The 24728-nt window shown below is 43.6% G+C and overlaps 1 protein-coding gene across 3 annotated transcripts; it reads left to right on the forward strand.

The window, feature by feature from the left end:
• Window positions 1–19: 19 nt before the first annotated feature.
• LOC135484591 (beta-1,4-glucuronyltransferase 1-like) lies at window positions 20–24545 on the forward strand. 3 transcript variants are annotated; one of them, XM_064766226.1, is made up of 3 exons: window positions 20–183; window positions 1621–2825; window positions 20974–24545. In XM_064766226.1, the coding sequence occupies exons 2-3, from the start codon at window positions 1770–1772 to the stop codon at window positions 21163–21165; spliced, it is 1248 nt and encodes a 415-aa protein (XP_064622296.1). In that variant the 5' UTR covers window positions 20–183; window positions 1621–1769; the 3' UTR covers window positions 21166–24545. The 3 variants fall into 3 exon arrangements, with proteins under 3 accessions (XP_064622296.1, XP_064622295.1, XP_064622297.1); XM_064766225.1 differs by lacking the exon at window positions 20–183 and adding an exon at window positions 468–722; XM_064766227.1 differs by lacking the exon at window positions 20–183 and adding an exon at window positions 468–635.
• The last annotated feature ends 183 nt before the right edge of the window (window positions 24546–24728 follow it).

The raw sequence follows: 24728 nt of genomic DNA on the forward strand, positions 1-24728 counted from the left end.
TGCTCGGTGACCGTGAATGTCAATGTTGCAGGTCACATGATCTTTGAGATTTGAACTTTCACATTTTGCAATTTCATTGAGGGGAGACAATCTCGAACCTTTACCGGAGTGTCAAACTCTTTTACAGAATCTTTAGCGAGAGGCCAAGCAAAGACAGAAATCGGGGACATTGCTGGTTCATCGGTAAACCCGTAGACTCTTTCACCAGTCTCCACCATTCACTCATTACAGAGACTGGTACTTGACGGCATTTCACTCGTCATGAACTAGATTAGGGGGCGTCGGCTTCCGCTGTCCGGTCACGTGTTTCTAACAAAGATGGGCAACCTCGAGCCACGGAATACCAGCGCGTTCGGTATTGACAGTGCATCTACTGTATGCATGGCTCGCCTCGGGTAAATCAACGAGGCCTCCACAACCCTCCGCAGCGCGGCGGATCATGTACCTGGCATGCCTGGCCTAGCGAACCGGGGTATCCCTGACCGCATTCTGCGAAGAGAATATTTTCATATTTTGGAGCTGTTCTCTCCAACCATTTCACAAAGTCATCGGATTTTGTTGCACGAAATGCAACGTTTTACTGAATCCTAATAGCCTACTGCATAGTTGGAACAAGAAATATTCCAATATCTTGTGTTAGTTTGTTATTGTGCAGGGAATAAGTGAAGCTTCATTTTCACTGGGTTCGTTTCGTTGAGAGAGTGAGAGTCGGAGAGTTGAGAGTGAGTGTACAGATGTACAAGCAGGTGTAGCTGCTGGCCAGCTCTTCTCGATCATGTCTGTGTAATTGTTGTGTCTGCCTAGTATTGCAGAAACATAGATGCAGAAATAGAGAAGACCAATCATTTACAGCCTCGCAAGCCTGCATGCCTTGGCTTGGGGTTGGCTTTTGGCATGCCGACCAAGCGATGCCTAGGGTCAAGGAACGTATTACTGTAATAGAACATCGCATGCTACAATTAGGCCTATGGAAAATTTCGACAAAAGCAAAGACAGACCAGAGCCGAAACAAAAGAAATACACACACTTGTAGAGAGGCCCTTACACCAGGCGGAGGAAGCCACTGCTGGCCACAACTAACAACGCAGCAAACAAAAGACCGCATGGTCACACACCACATGTTCTTTTGTTCATTGTGCCTATATTTAGGTATGTTTGGACCAGCAGTGGATTCCTCTGCCTGGTGCAAAAAAGGGTCTATTGTGGGAGTAAGGTCCAACCCTGGCCATACCAGGTGAAAGTGTGGCCAGTCCTCTACTCCAGAGCCTGCTGTCTGTTGGCCGCGTTTAGTGACCTCTTGCCCATTTGCTTTTTAAAAACATATCCGGGATAGTTTGGCATAACCTGCAGAGGCCATGCTGTCCTTCATTTAACTTTGATCTGACATGATGTTAGTTGTTAATGCAAGTGAGGGCATGCCAAACTGTGCCCATCCTCAATCTTGAGGTAAACAATTAGCTGAAACTAAGTTGTGTGTCTTGTTGATTGGATCAATTATAAAACATTGTGGTGATTGATTGATTGAGGAAATTATATTTTGATTCACAGTTTAACAAATGTAGGGCTACTGAAAGTTTGTTTACATTTTGCCTTCCATTAATTGAGTTTCATTATTTTCAGGTGCATTGTTGTTCGTTGATGTGAGTGACTTCATGATGGGAAACCTGTGAATTTTGTCTCATTGTTTTTTTGGACTTCCAAGTTTTGAGGTGTAATTGCAGGGACAAGCACTTGTCAAAACGTAATGGTAATATTCAACAAGATTCACAATGCGGCTGTATATGACCTGGTGTAAAATCGTGACGGCACTCGTTGGGGCTCTGACGATTCTTCAAATCCTCAACATGACTCTTCTGAGTCAGTTACAGTTTAAGAATAAAGCGCCCCCTGTTGTATACACTGCAGACTATACTGCGGAGGAGATGTTTGAGATGATGAGGAAGCGTATTTCTGCTGTGAATATTATGGACGGGCGTGGCGAGTATGTTGTGCGGAAGAATGTCTGGAAGGGGATTGATATGCGCCATGATAACATGCTAAAAGATGCTGCGCTTGTCACCCACTGTACTGTCAATAGGATGTTTCGATTGATAGACATTGCCAAACGCTGGCGTGGTCCAATGTCCATCACCATCTTCACCCCTGGCCAGGATGTGATTGTCGCCATGGAGCACATCATACGACTTTATCATTGCTCTGCTGTGATCCGTCAACAAGCTGTTTTCCACGTTGTTTCCCCACTAACTATGCCAGTCAGAGATGTTAAACCGTACAACTCGTACTTGAAAATGACCGAGTGCAGATTTATGCAAAAGGTCTTGGGTTCTGTACTGAGTATAGACAACTATGGCATGAAAGATTTAGCCTATCCAAACAACTTATTAAGAAACACAGGTGTTAGGTACTCACAGACTGAATATATCTTCGTTGTAGACGTCGACTTGATCCCCAGTCGAGAATTGCATCAGCAGTTTATGGAGTTCGCACGGACTAATCGATTATTTTCTAAGACTGCTGTTGAAGACCCCGTGGTGCTGGTTGTGCCTGTTTTTGAAGCAATAGATGAAGACCATTTACCAAATGACAAAGGAGAACTACTGCAGGTCTATAATAAAGGAGTACGTCCATTTTATCTTGAGCCCTGTCCAAAGTGCCAGAAAAGTACAGACTTCTCTCGATGGGTATCTTTATCGTCCGGCAGCACTTTGATGGAAGCGTATGAGGTGGAGTGGTCCCATCCATGGGAACCGTTCTTCTTTGGTCCGAGAACTCTGCCAGCTTATGACGAGAGGTTTAAGCAGTATGGATTCAATAGAGTTAGTCAGGTAAGATGTTTCTCTCAATCAAAATATGCAGCATATGATATCAGAAGTTTGTGATTTGGTTGTATCCATCCACCAGCATGACCTGTGGGCCTGTAGAGATTCTATGTGACCTCGAAACAGAATCATAATAAGACATTTTACCTGGAAGTTGACTTTCCCAAGTTGGCTTGATCTGGGATATTACATTTAATGTAAGAGATGATGCTTTTTCTTGTTTTGTATAATTCTAAGACAAGAGTGCATGGTCTTCATTTCTTTCAGATTACATTTGCAGGGGTCGTACAGTCTTGGTCCTCGGCAGTTGTTACAGCTGTTTGGGCTGTGAAATTATGCAGATCCCTGGGTTCAAACCTACTTCCTTTTTTAACCTGATGCTTGCTTTTCTTACAGCACCTCACCACTAATATGATTACCACATGTAATCATGCACCTTGCTAAATGACCCTGTACATCTTGTGTCAGTGATGTCCAATAAATCATGTTTGGCTGGTCTCCTTATGTTAAATGAGTGCCCTTCTTCATGTTCTTGTGATGGTGAGAAACAGCCCATCTTTCATGTATTCTACTTGAATCAGATGAGGATGTGAGATGACAGGATGTGTCGTACTCTGGTGATACTGGTGGTACTACATGTGACAGGCAATGAAAGTATCTATAAACGTAATCATGTTTCCTTGCAACAATAAGCCAGACTGGTTTCCCAGGTACGCCTGCCCTGTTGTGCTGTGAAATGTCAGCAATGACAGCATCATAACCATCAGATGACATCAGCATTGTAGTGTGCTTCAAGTTTCAATTCCTGCTCGAGGTTCCATCAGCATATTGTCAACAGCATGTCTTGTCTGATGTGCGATGAGTTTCAGTGACGACATCGTATCTTCGAGATTGGCGTGGATTCCCGAGGTTGTCGTATTGGAAGATGATCTTTCTGTTGATGACATCACACGACAAAGGCCGACCTGGAGATTGCATTGAGTTTACGTCTTTCTTTCGTTTCTTCTGTAAAATGTCACACTGTATCGTTGTGGGTTTGGAATGTGTTCACAGGGGTTTGCTGACGTTGATGATGAGGGTTTTATGACATTGTGGGTAAATTTATCTTACCATTTTAACCTTTGGGTGGTTTTTCTTTAGGTGTATGTTTATAATGTCACTGAATTTGTGCACTTTATCTATAAGAAAGTCTAAATGCATTTAAAACGATGGCATTTTAAAATGCCCGTTTTTATTTCAAACTTTTGCAAAAATTCAGCTGTCGCAAGAGATATTTTCTTAGTGTTTGTTGCCGGCATTTGTCAAAAGCTGTGTGTTCACTTCTCTCACTTCGTGCCCAAGACTAGCAGATTTTTTTCTTGCACTCTCCTGAACTACCTGAGTACATGTCCGCACCAACATGATGTTTTCCAACTCCTGTCTCCCAAGAAACGATTGTTGCTGTGAGCAGAAGGAGGCCATGTGAGTGAGCCTGACTCTGGCAGTAATCCCTCGCCTCGAGCAGGTGCTTTTATTATACCAGTTTCATAGACTGTTAGCATCAGTGAATTCAGACAGTCAAAAAATGTTCCTAAAGGCTGCAACGTATGCTGTGTGTAACAGTAACACTCCACTTGAAATGCACGGTATGTTGGTCAATGCTCTGATCACATCTTAGCTAATCTATAATTGATTCAATAGATGATAATGGCATTGGATCACTCACGCCACTCAAAACCTTTGTAATGAGTAATTCTGCCTTGGCAGCCATAGAGACCAGGGGCGGCCAGCCTCGTCCATTTTCCAGATAAACACATAGCTTGGCTTTGAAATATTCAACTGGCTATTCTTCATGTCTTTGTCAGCACACAGCTTTGGTTGGTCTTCATCCATTGCCAATTGTACTTTATTCATTCAGGGTTGATGACAAGGCACTCTGACACAGATGGCTGATGCCCTCAGTCCTCAATGGGTCGATGGCAAAGGCACTCTGGCCCAGTAGCAGGCTAATGTATTTAGTCCTCAGTGGGTTGATGACAAGGCACTCTGACACAGAGGGCTGATGCCCTCAGTCCTCAGTGGGTCGATGGCAAAGGCACTCTGACTCAGAAGGCTGATACCCTCAGTCCTCAGTGGGTCGATGGCAAAGGCACTCTGACTCAGAAGGCTGATACCCTCAGTCCTCAGTGGGTCGATGGCAAAGGCACTCTGACACAGAGGGCTGATATGACACCCTCAGTCCTCAGTGGGTCGATGGCAAAGGCACTCTGGCCCAGTAGCAGGCTTATGTATTTAGTCCTCAGTGGGTTGATGACAAGGCACTCTGACACAGAGGGCTGATATGATACCCTCAGTCCTCAGTGGGTCGATGGCAAAGGCACTCTGACACAGATGGCTGATACCCTCAGTCCTCAGTGGGTCGATGGCAAAGGCACTCTGACACAGAGGGCTGATACCCTCAGTCCTCTGTGGTTCGATGGCAAAGGCACTCGGACACAGAGGGCTGATAACCTCAGTCCTCAGTGGGTCGATGGCAAAGGCACTCTGACACAGAGGGCTGATACCCTCAGTCCTCAGTGGGTCGATGGCAAAGGCACTCTGACACAGAGGGCTGATATGATACCCTCGGTCCTCAGTGGGTCGATGGCAAAGGCACTCTGACACAGAGGGCTGATATGATACCCTCAGTCCTCAGTGGGTCGATGGCAAAGGCACTCTGACTCAGAAGGCTGATACCCTCAGTCCTCAGTGGGTCGATGGCAAAGGCACTCTGACACAGATGGCTGATACCCTCAGTCCTCAGTGGGTCGATGGCAAAGGCACTCTGACACAGAGGGCTGATATGATACTCTCAGTCCTCAGTGGGTCGATGGCAAAGGCACTCTGACACAGTAGCAGGCTAATATATTTAGTCCTCAGTGGGTTGATGACAAGGCACTCTGACACAGAGGGCTGATACCCTCAGTCCTCAGTGGGTCGATGGCAAAGGCACTCTGACACAGTAGCAGGCTTATGTATTTAGTCCTTAGTGGGTTCATGATGAGGCACTCTGACACAGTGACGGCTGATGTCTTTGGGAATTACTACTAAAGGTCACTTGCTACAAGTTTCATGATCTTCTTTCTTGTTCGTTGTCTTTGCTGACATCTCAAAGGAACTTAATCTCCCTCTCTCTTAGCTGGTAATGGCTCTGGAAAGTATCTGTCATTAGTGTCAAGTTTGTTGTTTCTTTGAGGAACTGTAATCCTTCAGGAGAACCCTGGGAATGGTTTGAGGTCATTGTACGGAAATGCTGCTGTACTCTCTACTGCAGCCAAAAAAAGCTGTCAACTATTTAGTCTGTTCAACGATATAACACTGTTGTGCTGCCAAAATAACTCTTCAGTTCTTTCTCATGTTTCTGGGGACTTCAAAGCAATGTCCATTTCCCAGCCAAGATCATTTCTGTTTTAACTTCTTCAGAATGACATTACCAGATTACCATACAAGGAGTCTAGGAACCAACCCTGGCTTGCACTTTGACATGACATTACCAGATTACCATACAAGGAGTCCAGGAACCAACCCTGGCTTGCACTTGGACATGACATCACCAGATTACCATACAAGGAGTCCAGGAACCAACCCTGGCTTGCACTTGGACATGACATCACCAGATTACCATACAAGGAGTCCGGGAACCAACCCTGGCTTGCACTTGGACATGACATTACCAGATTACCATACAAGGAGTCCTGGAACCAACCCTGGCTTGCACTTGGACATGACATTACCAGATTACCATACAAGGAGTCCAGGAACAAACCCTTGCTTGCACTTGGACATGACATCACCAGATTACCATACAAGGAGTCCGGGAACCAACCCTGGCTTGCACTTGGACATGACATTACCAGATTACCATACAAGGAGTCCAGGAACCAACCCTGGCTTGCACTTGGACATGACATTACCAGATTACCATACAAGGTGTCCGGGAACCAACCCTGGCTTGCACTTGGACATGACATTACCAGATTACCATATACAAGGAGTCCGGGAACCAACCCTGGCTTGCACTTGGACATGACATTACCAGATTACCATATACAAGGAGTCTAGGAACCAACCCTGGCTTGCACTTGGACATGACATTACCAGATTACCATACAAGGTGTCCAGGAACCAACCCTGGCTTGTACTTGGACATGACATTACCAGATTACCATACAAGGAGTCCAGGAACCAACCCTGGCTTGTACTTGGACATGACATTACCAGATTACCATGCAAGGAGTCCAGGAGCCAACCCTGGCTTGTACTTGGACATGACATTACCAGATTACCATGCAAGGAGTCCAGGAGCCAACCCTGGCTTGTACTTGGACATGACATTACCAGATTACCATATACAAGGAGTCCAGGAACCAACCCTGGCTTGCACTTGGACATGACATTACCAGATTACCATATACAAGGAGTCCAGGAGCCAACCCTGGCTTGTACTTGGACATGACATTACCAGATTACCATATACAAGGAGTCCAGGAGCCAACCCTGGCTTGTACTTGGACATGACATTACCAGATTACCATACAAGGAGTCCAGGAACCAACCCTGGCTTGCACTTGGACATGACATTACCAGATTACCATACAAGGAGTCCAGGAGCCAACCCTGGCTTGTACTTGGACATGACATTACCAGATTACCATACAAGGAGTCTAGGAACCAACCCTGGCTTGCACTTGGACATGACATTACCAGATTACCATATACAAGGAGTCTAGGAACCAACCCTGGCTTGCACTTGGACATGACATTACCAGATTACCATATACAAGGAGTCTGGGAACCAACCCTGGCTTGCACTTGGACATGACATTACCAGATTACCATATACAAGGAGTCTAGGAACCAACCCTGGCTTGCACTTGGACATGACATTACCAGATTACCATACAAGGTGTCCAGGAACCAACCCTGGCTTGTACTTGGACATGACATTACCAGATTACCATACAAGGAGTCCAGGAACCAACCCTGGCTTGTACTTGGACATGACATTACCAGATTACCATGCAAGGAGTCCAGGAGCCAACCCTGGCTTGTACTTGGACATGACATTACCAGATTACCATGCAAGGAGTCCAGGAGCCAACCCTGGCTTGTACTTGGACATGACATTACCAGATTACCATATACAAGGAGTCCAGGAACCAACCCTGGCTTGCACTTGGACATGACATTACCAGATTACCATATACAAGGAGTCCAGGAGCCAACCCTGGCTTGTACTTGGACATGACATTACCAGATTACCATATACAAGGAGTCCAGGAGCCAACCCTGGCTTGTACTTGGACATGACATTACCAGATTACCATACAAGGAGTCCAGGAACCAACCCTGGCTTGCACTTGGACATGACATTACCAGATTACCATACAAGGAGTCCAGGAGCCAACCCTGGCTTGTACTTGGACATGACATTACCAGATTACCATACAAGGAGTCCAGGAACCAACCCTGGCTTGTACTTGGACATGACATTACCAGATTACCATACAAGGAGTCCAGGAGCCAACCCTGGCTTGCACTTGGACATGACATTACCAGATTACCATACAAGGAGTCCAGGAACCAACCCTGGCTTGTACTTGGACATGACATTACCAGATTACCATACAAGGAGTCCAGGAGCCAACCCTGGCTTGTACTTGGACATGACATTACCAGATTACCATATACAAGGAGTCCAGGAACCAACCCTGGCTTGCACTTGGACATGACATTACCAGATTACCATACAAGGAGTCCAGGAACCAACCCTGGCTTGTACTTGGACATGACATTACCAGATTACCATGCAAGGAGTCCAGGAGCCAACCCTGGCTTGTACTTGGACATGACATTACCAGATTACCATATACAAGGAGTCCAGGAACCAACCCTGGCTTGTACTTGGACATGACATTACCAGATTACCATACAAGGAGTCCAGGAACCAACCCTGGCTTGTACTTGGACATGACATTACCAGATTACCATACAAGGAGTCCAGGAACCAACCCTGGCTTGTACTTGGACATGACATTACCAGATTACCATGCAAGGAGTCCAGGAGCCAACCCTGGCTTGTACTTGGACATGACATTACCAGATTACCATATACAAGGAGTCCAGGAACCAACCCTGGCTTGCACTTGGACATGACATTACCAGATTACCATGCAAGGAGTCCAGGAACCAACCCTGGCTTGCACTTGGACATGACATTACCAGATTACCATGCAAGGAGTCCGGGAACCAACCCTGGCTTGCACTTGGACATGACATTACCAGATTACCATACAAGGAGTCCAGGAACCAACCCTGGCTTGCACTTGGACATGACATTACCAGATTACCATACAAGGAGTCCAGGAACCAACCCTGGCTTGCACTTGGACATGACATTACCAGATTACCATACAAGGAGTCCAGGAGCCAACCCTGGCTTGTACTTGGACATGACATTACCAGATTACCATGCAAGGAGTCCAGGAGCCAACCCTGGCTTGCATTTGGACATTTTTGGATAGTTGGGAGATCCCGGTCTACCTGTTCAAGTAGACATTCTGGTGAAAAGTGCAAATCCTTATGTGTGTGACATTCTAATCTAAAGGATTTCAAGGGTTTCTTTTAGCATACATGTATTATCGTTTGATGCTGGTCCTGATTGTAATGACAAACTCTTTCATGTTTGACCTTTAATACGAGCTGATTTGTAAGTCAGCTGGTATAACCTTGGAAATGACTGAAACTGACCAGAAAGAGCACTTATAAGAGCTGCGTGTACTACAAAGTGTAGGCCATTCTTTAAAACATAGCATGTTCCTCTCCTAGATTGGCTGTGAGAAAGAAGAAAAACTTTAGGTGAAGTCAGACTGTATGAGAGATGCACTGCAATAGCCAGCCATTGCACTCCCCGGGCTTTGGCACAAAATACAAATTTGCGGTAATTATGATTTCTGCACAGTCGACCCAGTTTGGCATTCTGATTAAGTACCAGTGACAGGGTGTCATTTGTTGTAGACTTTCACAAAACCATCAAACTCGATAATTTCCTTTGGCAAACTTGAGCTGCTTCTCACAAAGCAAGCCGTTAATGCAGATTCTTTGAAAATCAAAGAATTTAGAAAGGTGATCAGATATCAGTCAAACAATCACCATGGCGTCTAACCATGGCGGGCTGATTGATTTTACCTGAGATTATCGATTATCTTTGGTTGTTTGTACCTATGGAAGTGTTGAATGTGATATGAATCTGATTGGTCGATATCGCCAGGTCTTATCGGCTTGTATCATTTGACTTTCTCCGAGTCCTTGGTTACAAGTACAGCTGAACTGTAAGTATTGTTGGGTGTAACGGTGATGACCTTGATGGCTGCAGGGGTTAGACCAACAGATTATATTTTGTGGGACTGTTTCGATGATAGTGGGATGTGTCAATAGGGCTATGAGCTGTCTTTGGATCCCTCCCTTATTCCTAGTACATCTGTACTGAATAACGTTGCCCAAGGGTTTACTATGAAGTATGAATCCGTTCATTAGAGGGAGACAAGGATGTCATTAATAAATGTCAGTATGATATCCATCTTTAATCAAAAAGGACTTTTTTGACAAAAGCAATTTCAAAAGCAATCGCTTTACCATCAAGGGAAAAGAGACGAGCCTTGGTGATTGATCAGTCAAGTTGGTCCTACTGTTGCAAGCTTTATCAGATAGATTGATTGATTGGTGTGTGAGTTTGGGTTTGGGGTTAAAACATCTCAAAATGGTCCGGAAGAGTCATTTAGTGAACAAAGATCTAGGTGATGAGAGATCTCATAAGTCGGTAAATCTATGAACATGTGACAAATGAGCATAGCAGGGATCTCATAAGTCGGTAAATCTATGAACATGTGACAAATGAGCATAGCAGGGATCTCATAAGTCGGTAAATCTATGAACATGTGACAAATGAGCATAGCATGCAGGATCCAAATCATTAGTTAAAACTCCAGGGCACCTGAAATTTACAAAGCAGTTATGTTGAGTCGTTATCTCTTCTAGGCTGTCACCTTTGGAATTTACAATCCTGCTTTTATCTTCTCTATTGATCCACATTCTGTATGAATATCAAGGTAATATCAGAGATCATGCCCAGGGTAGTCAAGCCCATCCTCTTGCCGTTTTGTAACCATTGTAACACTCCCTAGTCCAGAATAGAATTGCTGAGGCTCTCTGTTCGAGCATTTCGAGTCACTTGGAGGAAGAGACTTCTGAAATATCTAGGCCTGATTTCTTTGCCTGATTCACATTCAACCAGAACTGTGTTGGTACAAAATGCTGTTGGGAGTGTTTTTCTCATCAGGTGCCAGGGTTCATTTACCAATGACATTTACAAAGCAATCATCAACACAAAACCTACAATAGCACAACATTATTCTCCCAAATACAAGCCATATCCCTTTGGAAAGTATAGTATTGCCTCTGGGAGCTGAGCATGATGGCATTCTGTGGCTCATACCTCCTGCGAAAATCCAATTTCCTTGTGTATCGAGCAGTTTGAGAAGTTTCTAGTTCAAGAAATTGTTGCGTACCTCCCACTCATTGACGTCACTTTCAATTTCTTCATTGGGGGAAAGTTGACTTGAAATTGAACCACAGAGGTTCTGCTGCTCGAACATCATTTGTTATCTCATAGATTCATCTTTTGTCCATATATATTTTCTATATTTTCTATCATATTCAGTGAGTGAGTGAAAACCGAGATGGTGCACAGACTGCTGAAAGTAAGGTTGAAGTACCAAAGCTGTTTAACATTACTCACCTGACTTGGGGTGGCCGACAACTGAAAAAAGAAAACGACTTTCTGTATAGTTCAATATTCAAAGGTGTATGATAGGAAGAAAGTTAGGTTATGAATAGTTTTAGTTTTTTGCATGTGGATTTCAACATATTTAATTTGTATGTGGTATGATTTTGAGGAAGGTGTTTGAGAATGAGCTCACCTTCAGGCCCCCAGTTAGCCTCTCGTATTTCTCCTCTTTCTACAATCCATTTCCAGAATCTTGTGAGAAATAATCCAAAATTGAAGGAGTTGGGTCCCACTGAGGAAACTCATTTTTACACACACTTCAGTCCTTTTAATCAAAGCCATGACTGATTTTGAGTTTGTAAGAGTTGGATCAAGTTGGTCAAGGTCAGGTGACCCCAAGCTCTTTCATTCAACTTGAAAGTGTGTATTGTCTAATGCCCATTGTCTTGGTGTCAGGCAAGCCAAGGTGTTAATCCTAATCCTTTAAGACTGCATGTGTACACAGTCATGACAGTGTATTGTCTTGTTCTCTAGAAACTGAAGCAAGTCTGACTTCTGGGAATGAGGCATAGTTTTCTAAAATGAAATAAAATGGCCAACATTCTCAGCTGACAGTCCAAAATAAGATTCATACTCTCCTTAAAACTTAGAGAATGTGTTTATGTAGAATAGAATGATTTGGTGAAGGCTGAAACGACTTTTGATGTCTTATCTGTTGAACATACTTATATTCAGCGATCGAGTTCATTGCTGCAGGTAATCTTGCTTTGTGATGCATATCAGTTGATTCCTTTGACATAAAGGAGTTATTCTAAATCGTACTGCTCTGAGAGTGCATCACTGCAGTACCTAGTTGGTTCTAGTTATAGCCCAGTTAACCTGACTTCAGATTGAATTACAGCTATTTAAATAAGATTGAATCAAAAATACTGTGATGGTTCCCCAATCAGTTTATCTCACGTCCCTTTAAATTAACAGCATTAGTCAGAGATGTCTCTCAACGAAATCTGTCTGACATTTTAATCATGTTGTAATTGTATCACCTAAAATCACCGTCATCCTGTATCAAAAGCAGCTAATTCCTTCTCGCTTCAAGCTGCCAGTTTAGATTCACCTCGTTTTTCAAAATCCAAATACGCTTTTAGGCCAATTTTTCTTATGAAACAACTCCTTTGTACCCTGCACTATTGACGTCATTTCATGATTATTCCTGCCAAAATGACTGCAGGATCTGCGAGTTGATTTCTTGCCGTTGTGATGGTAACGGTTGTCATTAAGAGTACCATCAGGTGCAACTACAGGTGTCCTCCTTGTTGGCAGAATGAAGCTTTTCATTACAAACTGGAAGTCGTACAACCAAACAAGAGATTTACCATCGTTTAGAATAGCTATTTAGCTTATGATCTTTTGGATAGTTTAGTTGGGCCAGTTGCCATGAGTTTCTTGTTTCTCATGCTTTATTCCAGACAGGGTTCATGTCTCATCTCCATTACATGTTTTCATTGGTTTTCTTCAGGAAGATTCTCATTATTTTTCCTCCTCAAAATGTTTTATCCAGCTTACATTCATTTTCATCGTTCTGAGCCCAAGTAGGTTCTCACTAAACTAAGTCACGAGCCACGATAGCAAGATGGCCAAGATGACATTCAACTTCTACTATAAAGACTAACACTCTCGTAGAAAGCACCTGTTATGACTGTGTCCTTAACACTGAAAGGCGAACAGGTCTTGAGAAATCTTGAGTGAATTGTGATGGTTAAAAAATTTGATCTTTGCCAATGACAATTTCAGTCATTCAGCTCGTACAATGGTGGTGAGTTCTAATTACAGTTATTGGACATTGAAGCAGGGGTTAACAAAACAATGGAGAAGAGAGTGTATTCTGCAATATGCTCAGAACATGTGAGGAAGTCACTGGCAGTAATGGCTTGGCGGCAGTTGTCAGCCGGATGGTTGAACCATGATCAATGTCACGTAGCATAGCAGCATAATCCATGTGATGGCCAAAACATGGCCGCATGTCCTATCACACTTGGTCAGATAGAAGATCATTTTTTCGTTACGAGGAGAATTACTTTGCACTGGCTGTCTAGGGGGTTGATTAGTTGTCAAGATGAACCACCATTTCTTCATCTGCAGTCTCTCGTCTGTGAGCGTGTATTTCAAATCTGTTGAAACTTTGCTCGACTTCTACCATGACTGCTTTGTTGAGGTGGTCTCTCCGATCAAGTGGCTTGGGCTCTCGGCTAGCTGTGTAGGCAGATTTCTCTGTCTGTTTGCCTAACGCAACCCAGTTGTATGAATAAGTGCCAGTATGAAATGCTGAAGTTGTGGGGCCTGATTGAGCAGCTCATCTGAGTTCAACTGAAAGGTTCCTGGATAGACCTGGGTTACAGTCTTCACATAGACATCAGATCTAAGCTCTCTCTTATAACAGTGTGCATTGTCATTGTTTCAGTTTCAATCCAACAAATTGTACCGTACAGCGGAAAGAAAGGAGACTCGATTAGTCATCGCATCTAAAGCAGCAACTCCTCCGCGTTCTGCCCACGTCCAAATCTCTAAAAGATGGGATTCCTTTCAATCGAATCGATTGACTTAGATGAACAGCGGATTCCCTCACATAGATTGGCTTTTTGCTTTGTTTATCAAAACATCTCCGATTCCTTTATATTCACAGGCTGGAAAGCAACAGGTCTGACTCACCCAAGATGGAAAAGTCAGGCATTTTTTGGCCGAGTCATTTCATCAGCGCTAATGGACTTCCAATTCTCGTGTTTGGTAGCTTCGGTAGCTTGTTTGTGTGGGATATCCCTTTATCTGATATTGAAACTTAACATTAGAAGTCATACAGTTGATAGTGCGATTGATCATTCTGCATGGATGACTCATAGGCCGGGGAATACCCTTTTTCCTGTACCTTTAAGTCTATCAAGGGAAATCCCTTTCCTTATTCAGTCAGCTGAGTTTGCCACAAATGAGAAAACTGAAACTGTTCATCAAAGACCATGGTTATGAGTCTGTGTTGGATCTCTCCTTCCTGTAGACATATGGTAGATGCTTGGGTAAAGTATACAGTATCAGGGGGAAAAGAACATGAACTTCAATAAAGAATTAACTTTTGTGTTGAGGGAAATCTCTGTTAGACCTGGATGCATAAGGCATAATGACCGAATAGACATGACGGAGGGAATGAACCCTGCTTGGCCTACTTCAGGTAAGTCTGTCCAGTAAAGGTTTGTAAAGTTGTTTATAACTTTTTGTTTGTTGTTTGTAACAATAATTGCAAAATTTCTCAATAATGGTCAGTCTTCACTTTCTTGTTTTGATCGGTGATTGGTGGCATTTCTCAGATATTGAAGTCTTGAAGTGGTGTATGACGAACCCAGTGACTTCATGGCGATTGGAGATTATGCAGTGTCTAATAAACCAATAAATAAGTCTTCCACCTCTGATATTACATATGTCAAGCTCAGGGCATCACTTACAACCATAGTATGACATCCTTCGTCACCTCATTTTTGGAATTCGTCATTTGGCCATCATTGAAAAACTGATCTCCGATACAATGTCTATATAAGCCTCAATTAGTGTAAAAATGCCTTTATTGGTTTTCCTCGGGTGGTAAAGTGAGAGGAGAAGGATTACGACTGTCCTCTGTTCTAAAGGTTGAAGGATAGAGCCAAACCTTTGTGACATTCTGTTGATTCTGTCCATTTCAAGCTCACTTCAGTTCTGATAGTGGACATATTCTAGTGCATGATATGCACTGCTTCTGGTCAAAGTTAAGTTCGGTATGGCGCATCCATCGGTATGAGCGCTGCTTTGAAAAGATATTGGCTTTTTTGCTTCTCCTGTTGCCTACTTTGTTTCTTTGAATGAATCATTCTGGGAGTTTGACATTTGCCATCAGATTCCAGTTTCATATTTCGACAAAGTTTTCAATCGATCAGTTGGGGGTGGGAAGGTGCTCGGGCTTTAAGATGGCTGCTTGAAGAAGAAATCAATATTACATGAGGACAAACAGTAACAAGGGAATGCTGCAAAGACACAGGTGACACAGGATATGCCATTCAGACAGTTGGTCCTCCCACCTTATTATTGCATTAGATTTGTTAGTAATTGCTACTTGGGGCATTATGATGGACCAGGATTAGATGTATCAAAGACACTACTTGAGATAATATCAAACAACTTCAACAAATCAAACGAGGTGCCAGTTGAGTGTCAACTCACTCCATTTCAGATTTGAATTTTGAACCAGTCTGAATATATATTTCACTTGTTTTTTTCTCCTCAAAATGAAGAAACATCATCAGCCCCAAAAAAGTTTCAGCTGGTGAGGTTTGATCTTGAGATGCTACCACCCCCTGATGCCCATGTCTCTCCAGGGATTGTCCCAATTGGTGAGGTTTCATCTTGAGATGCTACCACTCCCTGATGCCCATGTCTCTCCAGGGATTGTCCCAATTGGTGAGGTTTCATCTTGAGATGCTACCACTCCCTGATGCCCATGTCTCTCCAGGGATTGTCCCAATTGGTGAGGTTTCATCTTGAGATGCTACCACCCCCTGATGCCCATGTCTCTCCAGGGATTGTCCCAATTGGTGAGGTTTCATCTTGAGATGCTACCACCCCCTGATGCCCATGTCTCTCCAGGGATTGTCCCAATTGGTGAGGTTTCATCTTGAGATGCTACCACCCCCTGATGCCCATGTCTCTCCAGGGATTGTCCCAATTGGTGAGGTTTCATCTTGAGATGCTACCACTCCCTGATGCCCATGTCTCTCCAGGGATTGTCCCAATTGGTGAGGTTTCATCTTGAGATGCTACCACCCCCTGATGCCCATGTCTCTCCAGGGATTGTCCCAATTGGTGAGGTTTCATCTTGAGATGCTACCACTCCCTGATGCCCATGTCTCTCCAGGGATTGTCCCAATTGGTGAGGTTTGATCTTGAGATGCTACCACCCCCTGATGCCCATGTCTCTCCAGGGATTGTCCCAATTGGTGAGGTTTCATCTTGAGATGCTACCACCCCCTGATGCCCATGTCTCTCCAGGGATTGTCCCAATTGGTGAGGTTTCATCTTGAGATGCTACCACCCCCTGATGCCCATGTCTCTCCAGGGATTGTCCCAATTGGTGAGGTTTCATCTTGAGATGCTACCACCCCCTGATGCCCATGTCTCTCCAGGGATTGTCCCAATTGGTGAGGTTTCATCTTGAGATGCTACCACCCCCTGATGCCCATGTCTCTCCAGGGATTGTCCCAATCTGGACCATCATCTCAGATAATGACCACTCCTGTGGACGCTGCCTTTTTGGCTCCCAGGTTAACCAACTCTTGAGAAAACCTTTCTTTGTCATTGGTATAAGATGTATCTTTTTTCACAAAGCAATCATGACTTGTCTGAGTGTATTCCTGCCTTACCTACTTGCCCATGGGTGACCATCAGCAGACTCACAAGACCCCCACAGAGAAACTCCCAGTGCGCTATGAGGGGTACCTTTGGAGAGACTGGTGGACCTCCAAAAGTGTAGTTGATCAGCAAGAGATGACCTTGTGAGGAGTCGTAAAGGTTGCTGAAAGTTCTGATATTGGACAAACAAGTTCTGGCTGACTTTAACTAAATGCCACTGAGTGTCTGATTGCTGTATGTCTCACAGATCTGTTGACCATTTAAGTATTGACAATGTTGAGCTTGTTGAGCTTGTCTCAAGGGTGTGTTGGTTGACAAAGATCCAACTACAGTGCATTCAACAAGTTAAAGTGGCTGGTCATACTTACACCAGACATTTTCCTAAAAAGAATTTCTTGCTTGTTTCAAGGCATGTAATCCTCATGTAGACACCACACAGTCATCTCTGAAAACATGAGCATGATCCCCATTCCAGACACCATGGACACCACTCTTAATGCAGCCTTCAAGGACATTTTGCCTTCTCTCAAAAGGCCAACCTTTCAAGCAGATAAAAAGGTGGATCGGTCAGAAGGTTAAGTAGGCTGGCAATCTGTCTCAGTCCTGTATATGTGATTGCCAGTGACACTTGGTCACTTGTTGAAAGAAAAAGGCTTCAAAGTTAAAAACAGCCGACAGAAAGAAGACAGCCATTCCGGCTGAGAGGTAAAGTCCTCAAAGTAATCTCTCATTGAGACCATGTCGCTGGCTACAGTTATTACAATGAGTCATGCTGAGCAGACAGCACTTCTAAGCTTGTGAGCGAGAAGGATGAGGGTCTGTAAAAAGATGCCTCGACCCATGAGACATCCATATCCAGTCGCCGATTGCTGTATGTCTTTGGCAGATGACACTGGGTCACTTGATGATGGCAGTGTGCTGGTTAAGCTGGTAAGATAACATAGAAAACAAGGTTGAACCTGAGACGGCCACACCCGTTTGGAATAATCCTCTCACCCACACCAGGCTCTTGGACACTTGTTGCTAACATTGAGTTGATCTTTGAAACCGATACACAATCTGTACATCGAGATGCTTGCTGAAGAGGAGGAACCACTGGGAAAGTCATTGCCACTAAGGAAGCTCTAGGGTGGCTTAGCATGTGAGGCAGGGAGTGATAGCCTTTACTCTTATTGGTCACATTCGGATGAAAATGCCTTCTCATTTGCTGAGAGCGACTGATCATGAACTGTTAATATGTTGAGCAGTTGTTAACGCTGCCATCATGGCTGGCATGGAGAGGCCAAGAATAAGTGTCATCTCCACCAGTCCTCACACCACGATGCCTCATGTTAGATAAAAGGGAGAGGCAAGCTGTTTCATAAATAAATAACAACGATAATCTGAAGAATGGAGAAGCTAAAAAACTAAAGGGAGCAAACAAACCATCATCTTGTCTTGGAGATGACTCTTGAGACAATGTAATCCATCACTTCTTGATCTACAAAATGGCAAAGGGTTACATCTGGGTATTACAATCACCCTATCCGTGTACACCCCTTATGACTTGATGCCATGGATGGCTCATGTCAACAAGCAACTGTCTGAGTGGTTGTTTCCTGAGAATGTACTGTCTCTTTTGTGGATTACCCCTCTAAGCCATCGCTAACACCAGTTTTGTTTTATTCATAGGCCTACTTTTCTCAATGACATTCATTTGTCTCAGTTAAACAAACTATGAAAGACAGGGTCTTTTTGTTCCACTGCTGACTTTTTTGAGCCCCAATTGATTCAGTCTGGGTGAGGGATTATACCCACACTTGTAATAGTGAGGCCTGCTGAGGGAAGGGTTTGAAATATGATAGCAGTAGGAGTGTCTTAGCTGGGGTGAAGTAATGTTAGATGTTCAGAAAGAGCCATCTCCTAGGTTGGCTCTGTCTGGTCGGGTCACTGATCTGATGTTTCTTTGCTCGGTGTCCTACTGATATTGTCAACAGAGTCATGTTTGTCTGGTCGCTGATCTGATGTTTCTTTGCTCGGTGTCCTACTGATATTGTCAACAGAGTCATGTTTGTCTGGTCGCTGATCTGATGTTTCTTTGCTTGGTGTCCTACTGATATTGTCAACAGAGTCATGTTTGTCTGGTCGCTGATCTGATGTTTCTTTGCTTGGTGTCCTACTGATATTGTCAACAGAGTCATGTTTGTCTGGTCGCTGATCTGATGTTTCTTTGCTCGGTGTCCTACTGATATTGTCAACAGAGTCATGTTTGTCTGGTCGCTGATCTGATGTTTCTTTGCTCGGTGTCCTACTGATATTGTCAACAGAGTCATGTTTGTCTGGTCGCTGATCTGATGTTCCTTTGCTCGGTGTCCTACTGATATTGTCAACAGAGTCATGTTTGTCTGGTCGCTGATCTGATGTTTCTTTGCTCGGTGTCCTACTGATATTGTCAACAGAGTCATGTTTGTCTGGTCGCTGATCTGATGTTTCTTTGCTCGGTGTCCTACTGATATTGTCAACAGAGTCATGTTTGTCTGGTCGCTGATCTGATGTTTCTTTGCTCGGTGTCCTACTGATATTGTCAACAGAGTCATGTTTGTCTGGCTTGTTCTACTGAGGTATGTCTCATCTTCATGTCAGTGACTGACAGGAATAGAACACTAGAGCTTCCTCCTTTCACACACTGACAAATCATAGCCCTTTTTAAGCTGTAGTTGCTTCTGTCCTGTTCATTTCTTAATGCATCTTAGGTATCTTGTCATCTTTGCAAATGGATAGGTTATTGTCATCTGATAGAATGTCCTCCGGTTGTTTACCCTCAAAGCAACCAGTTATAACCAAAGGAGGCATTCCTTTGACCGTTTGTTACATCACATCAGCCCAAGTCTTGCTTCAGGTGCCTATCCTCCTCACCCACACAGATATCATTGGCCAGGGTCACATTTTCTATCAGTCAATAAAGGAAGTCGAACATTTTTATGGCTGAACATTATCATGTATCAGTTACCAATTATGGAATTCAACCTATCAGATCATCCCTTCAATCCTTTCATTCGAAATTCAACCAATCAAACTTGTTTTCACTGATCACATGGACAAAGTCTTATGACCTCAAAATCAGCCAGTCAGATTACAGGACTTATCACATGACCTTGAATCTAGCCAATCAAATTTGTCATGTGATCTATTTGATGTTTAGTTGATCCATTGATCTGTTGCAATGCAATCGTACTAATACCTTGTGGAAATCGATTCATTTGTTTTTACAAAATGACACAAGGGAACTCCTCCACTGCTTCCTTATATGGGCGTACACTTGTTATTGTGACCTAGTTACCGGCCAATCAGGTACATTGTTTTGTGGATTGATCAGGTTGGTGTATCAAATGCACCAAGTGAGATTGCTTGGAAGCAATGTCATTGAAATGGTAGTTGATGTGTTTCAGATCAATAAGTCTGAAGGGTAAGGTTGATGGGGACAACACAGAACACCGTGCAGCTTTCCAAGGCGTGGTCTGCAATTCATTGTTTCCTTTTGACAGTTGACTGGGAAACCTGCTTGGTTTCTAACCTAGAGGATGGTACCTTCATGTTGGTGCGATGTGGGAACCATACATCTGATTGATGCCTAAGGAACAGTCCATTCAGTTATGCTTACTCTATCCCCAGGCTTCTTGACAGAGCCTTAGTTGGCTTCATTATAAACTGATGCACCATCAATACAAGTTAACATGTTGACTCTGACTGAAGTTTGGCATTTTAGTTCTTTTATCATTGCAGAAAGGCAAAGAAAGGCAAAAATGGTTGATATCTAATGAACATTACCAAGCCCTTTTAACTTGTTTCGTCATAGCGGAATAGAGCAGGTTTTTTTGTTGTGACTGAAAGAAAGCATTTGTTGTTGTCTGTCTGCCATGTCTGATCTTTTGGTTTGTTCTGTATTTGCAGATATGTGAAGTCCATGTTGCAGGATACCGATTCGCCGTTTTAAACAATGCATTCATCGTTCACATCGGCTTCAAGAAAAGTAGCGGCTTCCATAAGACAAAGGAAGAGGAGCATAAAAGTAATAAACTGATCTATGAACAGCTCAAAAAAGAACTGAAGACCAGGTATCCTGCTTCAACCAGAGTCTGCTAGAGTGGCTGACAGGTTTACTCAACTGAACACCAGGTATCCTGATTCAACCAGAGTCTGCTGGAGTGGCTGACAGGTTTACTCAACTGAAGACCAGGTATCCTGATTCAACCAGAGTCTGCTAGAGTGGCTGACAGGTTTACTCAACTGAAGACCAGGTATCCTGATTCAACCAGAGTCTGCTAGAGTGGCTGACAGGTTTACTCAACTGAACACCAGGTATCCTGATTCAACCAGAGTCTGCTAGAGTGGCTGACAGGTTTACTCAACTGAACACCAGGTATCCTGATTCAACCAGAGTCTGCTAGAGTGGCTGACAGGTTTACTCAACTGAAGACCAGGTATCCTGATTCAACCAGAGTCTGCTAGAGTGGCTGACAGGTTTACTCAACTGAAGACCAAGTATCCTGATTCGACCAGAGTCTGCTAGAGTGGCTGACAGGTTTACTCAACTGAAGACCAGGTATCCTGCTTCAACCAGAGTCTGCTATAGTGGCTGACAGGTTTACTCAACTGAACACCAGGTATCCTGCTTCAACCAGAGTCTGCTAGAGTGGCTGACAGGTTTACTCAACTGAACACCAGGTATCCTGCTTCAACCAGAGTCTGCTAGAGTGGCTGACAGGTTTACTCAACTGAAGACCATGCAGGTATCCCGATTCAACCAGAGTCTGCTAGAGTGGCTGACAGGTTTACTCAACTGAAGACCAGGTATCCCGATTCAACCAGAGTCTGCTAGAGTGGCTGACAGGTTTACTCAACTGAAGACCAAGTATCCTGATTCAACCAGTGTCTGCTAGAGTGGCTGATAGGTTTACTCAACTGAAGACCAGGTATCCTGATTCAACCAGAGTCTGCTAGAGTGGCTGATAGGTTTACTCAACTGAACACCAGGTATCCTGATTCAACCAGAGTCTGCTAGAGTGGCTGACAGGTTTACTCAACTGAAAACCAGGTATCCTGATTCAACCAGAGTCTGCTAGAGTGGCTGAAAGGTTTACTCAACTGAAGACCAAGTATCCCGATTCAACCAGAGTCTGCTAGAGTGGCTGACAGTACTCAACTGAAGACCAAGTATCCCGATTCAACCAGAGTCTGCTAGAGTGGCTGAAAGGTTTACTCAACTGAAGACCAGGTATCCTGCTTCAACCAGAGTCTGCTAGAGTGGCTGACAGGTTTACTCAACTGAAGACCAAGTATCCTGATTCAACCAGAGTCTGCTAGAGTGGCTGACAGGTTTACTCAACTGAAGACCAGGTATCCTGATTCGACCAGAGTCTGCTAGAGTGGCTGACAGGTTTACTCAACTGAAGACCAAGTATCCTGATTCAACCAGAGTCTGCTAGAGTGGCTGACAGGTTTACTCAACTGAAGACCAAGTATCCTGATTCGACCAGTGGCTGTTGGTCTTTTCTAGCACTAAACATGATGTCTTGGTCCCCTTGATCTCAAACAGGCCTTGTCTTTCCAACCTGGACCTGATCTGGGTTTTCTGGTTTACACCAAACACCTGTGTAACATGTTTCCGATCAATCTAAACGACCTCTTAAATGAGAATGTTGTGAAAGGCTAAGGTTCACGTATCTCATACCTTGGCTGATATCAGTACTTTGTTATCCGAGGAAGAAATTGATAAACCGATATCGGCATGTTTATTGTTTATCGAATATATACAAAATCGTTACAAGTTGAAGAATTCTGGATTTGTATCAAGTTCACAAATGTTAGAGTTCATCATAGCCTATTATTTCAGAAATTGAAAACTGATTCTGAGATTTGAATTTCATTGGATAGATTTTCATGGAATCAATAAACTTGTGACAATCCATATCTGTGCATCAAGGATTAGCATGAGTTGAGGATCATCTCAGAAAGAGACCGTAAAGATATTAACTAGAGAGATGAAGGTTATGGATGTCAAATATTGATGAAAAGCTAAATAATTTGGGTTTGGTTTATAAAAATTGAAGCCTGTTTATATTGTGGCATATTTTGAGACACGCCCCTTAGCTCAGCCAGTTATACGGCAATTCAAAACTGGTCAATAGTTTTTTCAGACTGATATTTGAGATACTGCTATTGCAGCATCAAATGTTCAAGTATCCCTAGGCTTGGTTTATTGATTAGTTCCTGGGATGATTTGGTGAATCGATTGAGCTCCCACATTGTGTGTACGAGATGGGTAAGTTCAGGAAGTTCCCATGAAACAGCCAATGTATGATTGTAATTACAGAAAACTCTGATATTAGACTGTTTTTGAAGCTTTCTTATTCTCAGTACTTACATGGATCATGCATGACATTGATGATAAATGTAGCCAGTGTCTGTCAAAGATTCTTAGGCATTCCTTCCTTCATCTGTAGATTGTAGTTTATAATAGTTGCTTCAATCTAAAATCACCTGCTGGTGCAGTTCCTGGTCTGTGTCAACTACAATTCAGGCCCATTGCACATGTAGAATGTAAAATGTGATAGGTTTTTCAGGAGGGCTTGATAGCATTTGTATATTGTGAATTAATTAGATCGATCAATAGCTCTTCATTGGGCCAGCCATCTCTGAAGCTTGTAGAATGTTTCATAAGCCTAGTGATTCTAGTGAGAACCTACTGGAAGTCATTAAACCCACTTTTGTGATATAGATTCATTGTCTTCCCTTGTTGGTATGATGTACATATAGTTCTCCTTGGGTCAAGGGGTGACATACAGTCGATTGATTGGAGAACAATTAGATATTGTCACCACAAATATTCAGTTATGATATCCTCCATCTGGGTAAAGCAATGACACATTGAACTTATACTTGCACGCTCAACAGTGGCACTAAAATATACACCATTCTTGGCATTGTATTGGTGATGATTAATCCTGGGTTTCTTTCATAACATATTAACATAACATACAGATTTATATAGGGCGCCTTCCCACCGTATAAACATGTTCAAGGCCCTTACCCCTCAAAATGTCCCTCAAAAAGCAACGTCTTTAGTGAATCCTCCTCTCTCACCCAGACAAGACTGAAACTACCTCCATGTGGTACTGACACTACCTCCATGTGGTACTGACACTACCTCCATGTGGTACTGACATTACCTCCATGTGGTACTGACACTACCTCCATGTGGTACTGACACTACCTCCATGTGGTACTGACACTACCTCCATGTGGTACTGACATTACCTCCATGTGGTACTGACACTACCTCCATGTGGTACTGACACTACCTCCATGTGGTACTGACACTACCTCCATGTGGTACTGACATTACCTCCATGTGGTACTGACACTACCTCCATGTGGTACTGACACTACCTCCATGTGGTACTGACACTACCTCCATGTGGTACTGACATTACCTCCACGTGGTACTGACACAACCTCCACGTGGTACTGACACTACCTCCACGTGGTACTGACACTACCTCCTTGTGGTACTGACACTACCTCCACGTGGTACTGACACTACCTCCACGTGGTACTGACACTACCTCCACGTGGTACTGACACTACCTCCACATGGTACTGACACTACCTCCACGTGGTACTGACATTACCTCCACGTGGTACTG

This window comes from Lineus longissimus, chromosome 3 (assembly GCF_910592395.1).
Source record: "Lineus longissimus chromosome 3, tnLinLong1.2, whole genome shotgun sequence".
NCBI classification, from domain to species: domain Eukaryota; kingdom Metazoa; phylum Nemertea; class Pilidiophora; order Heteronemertea; family Lineidae; genus Lineus; species Lineus longissimus.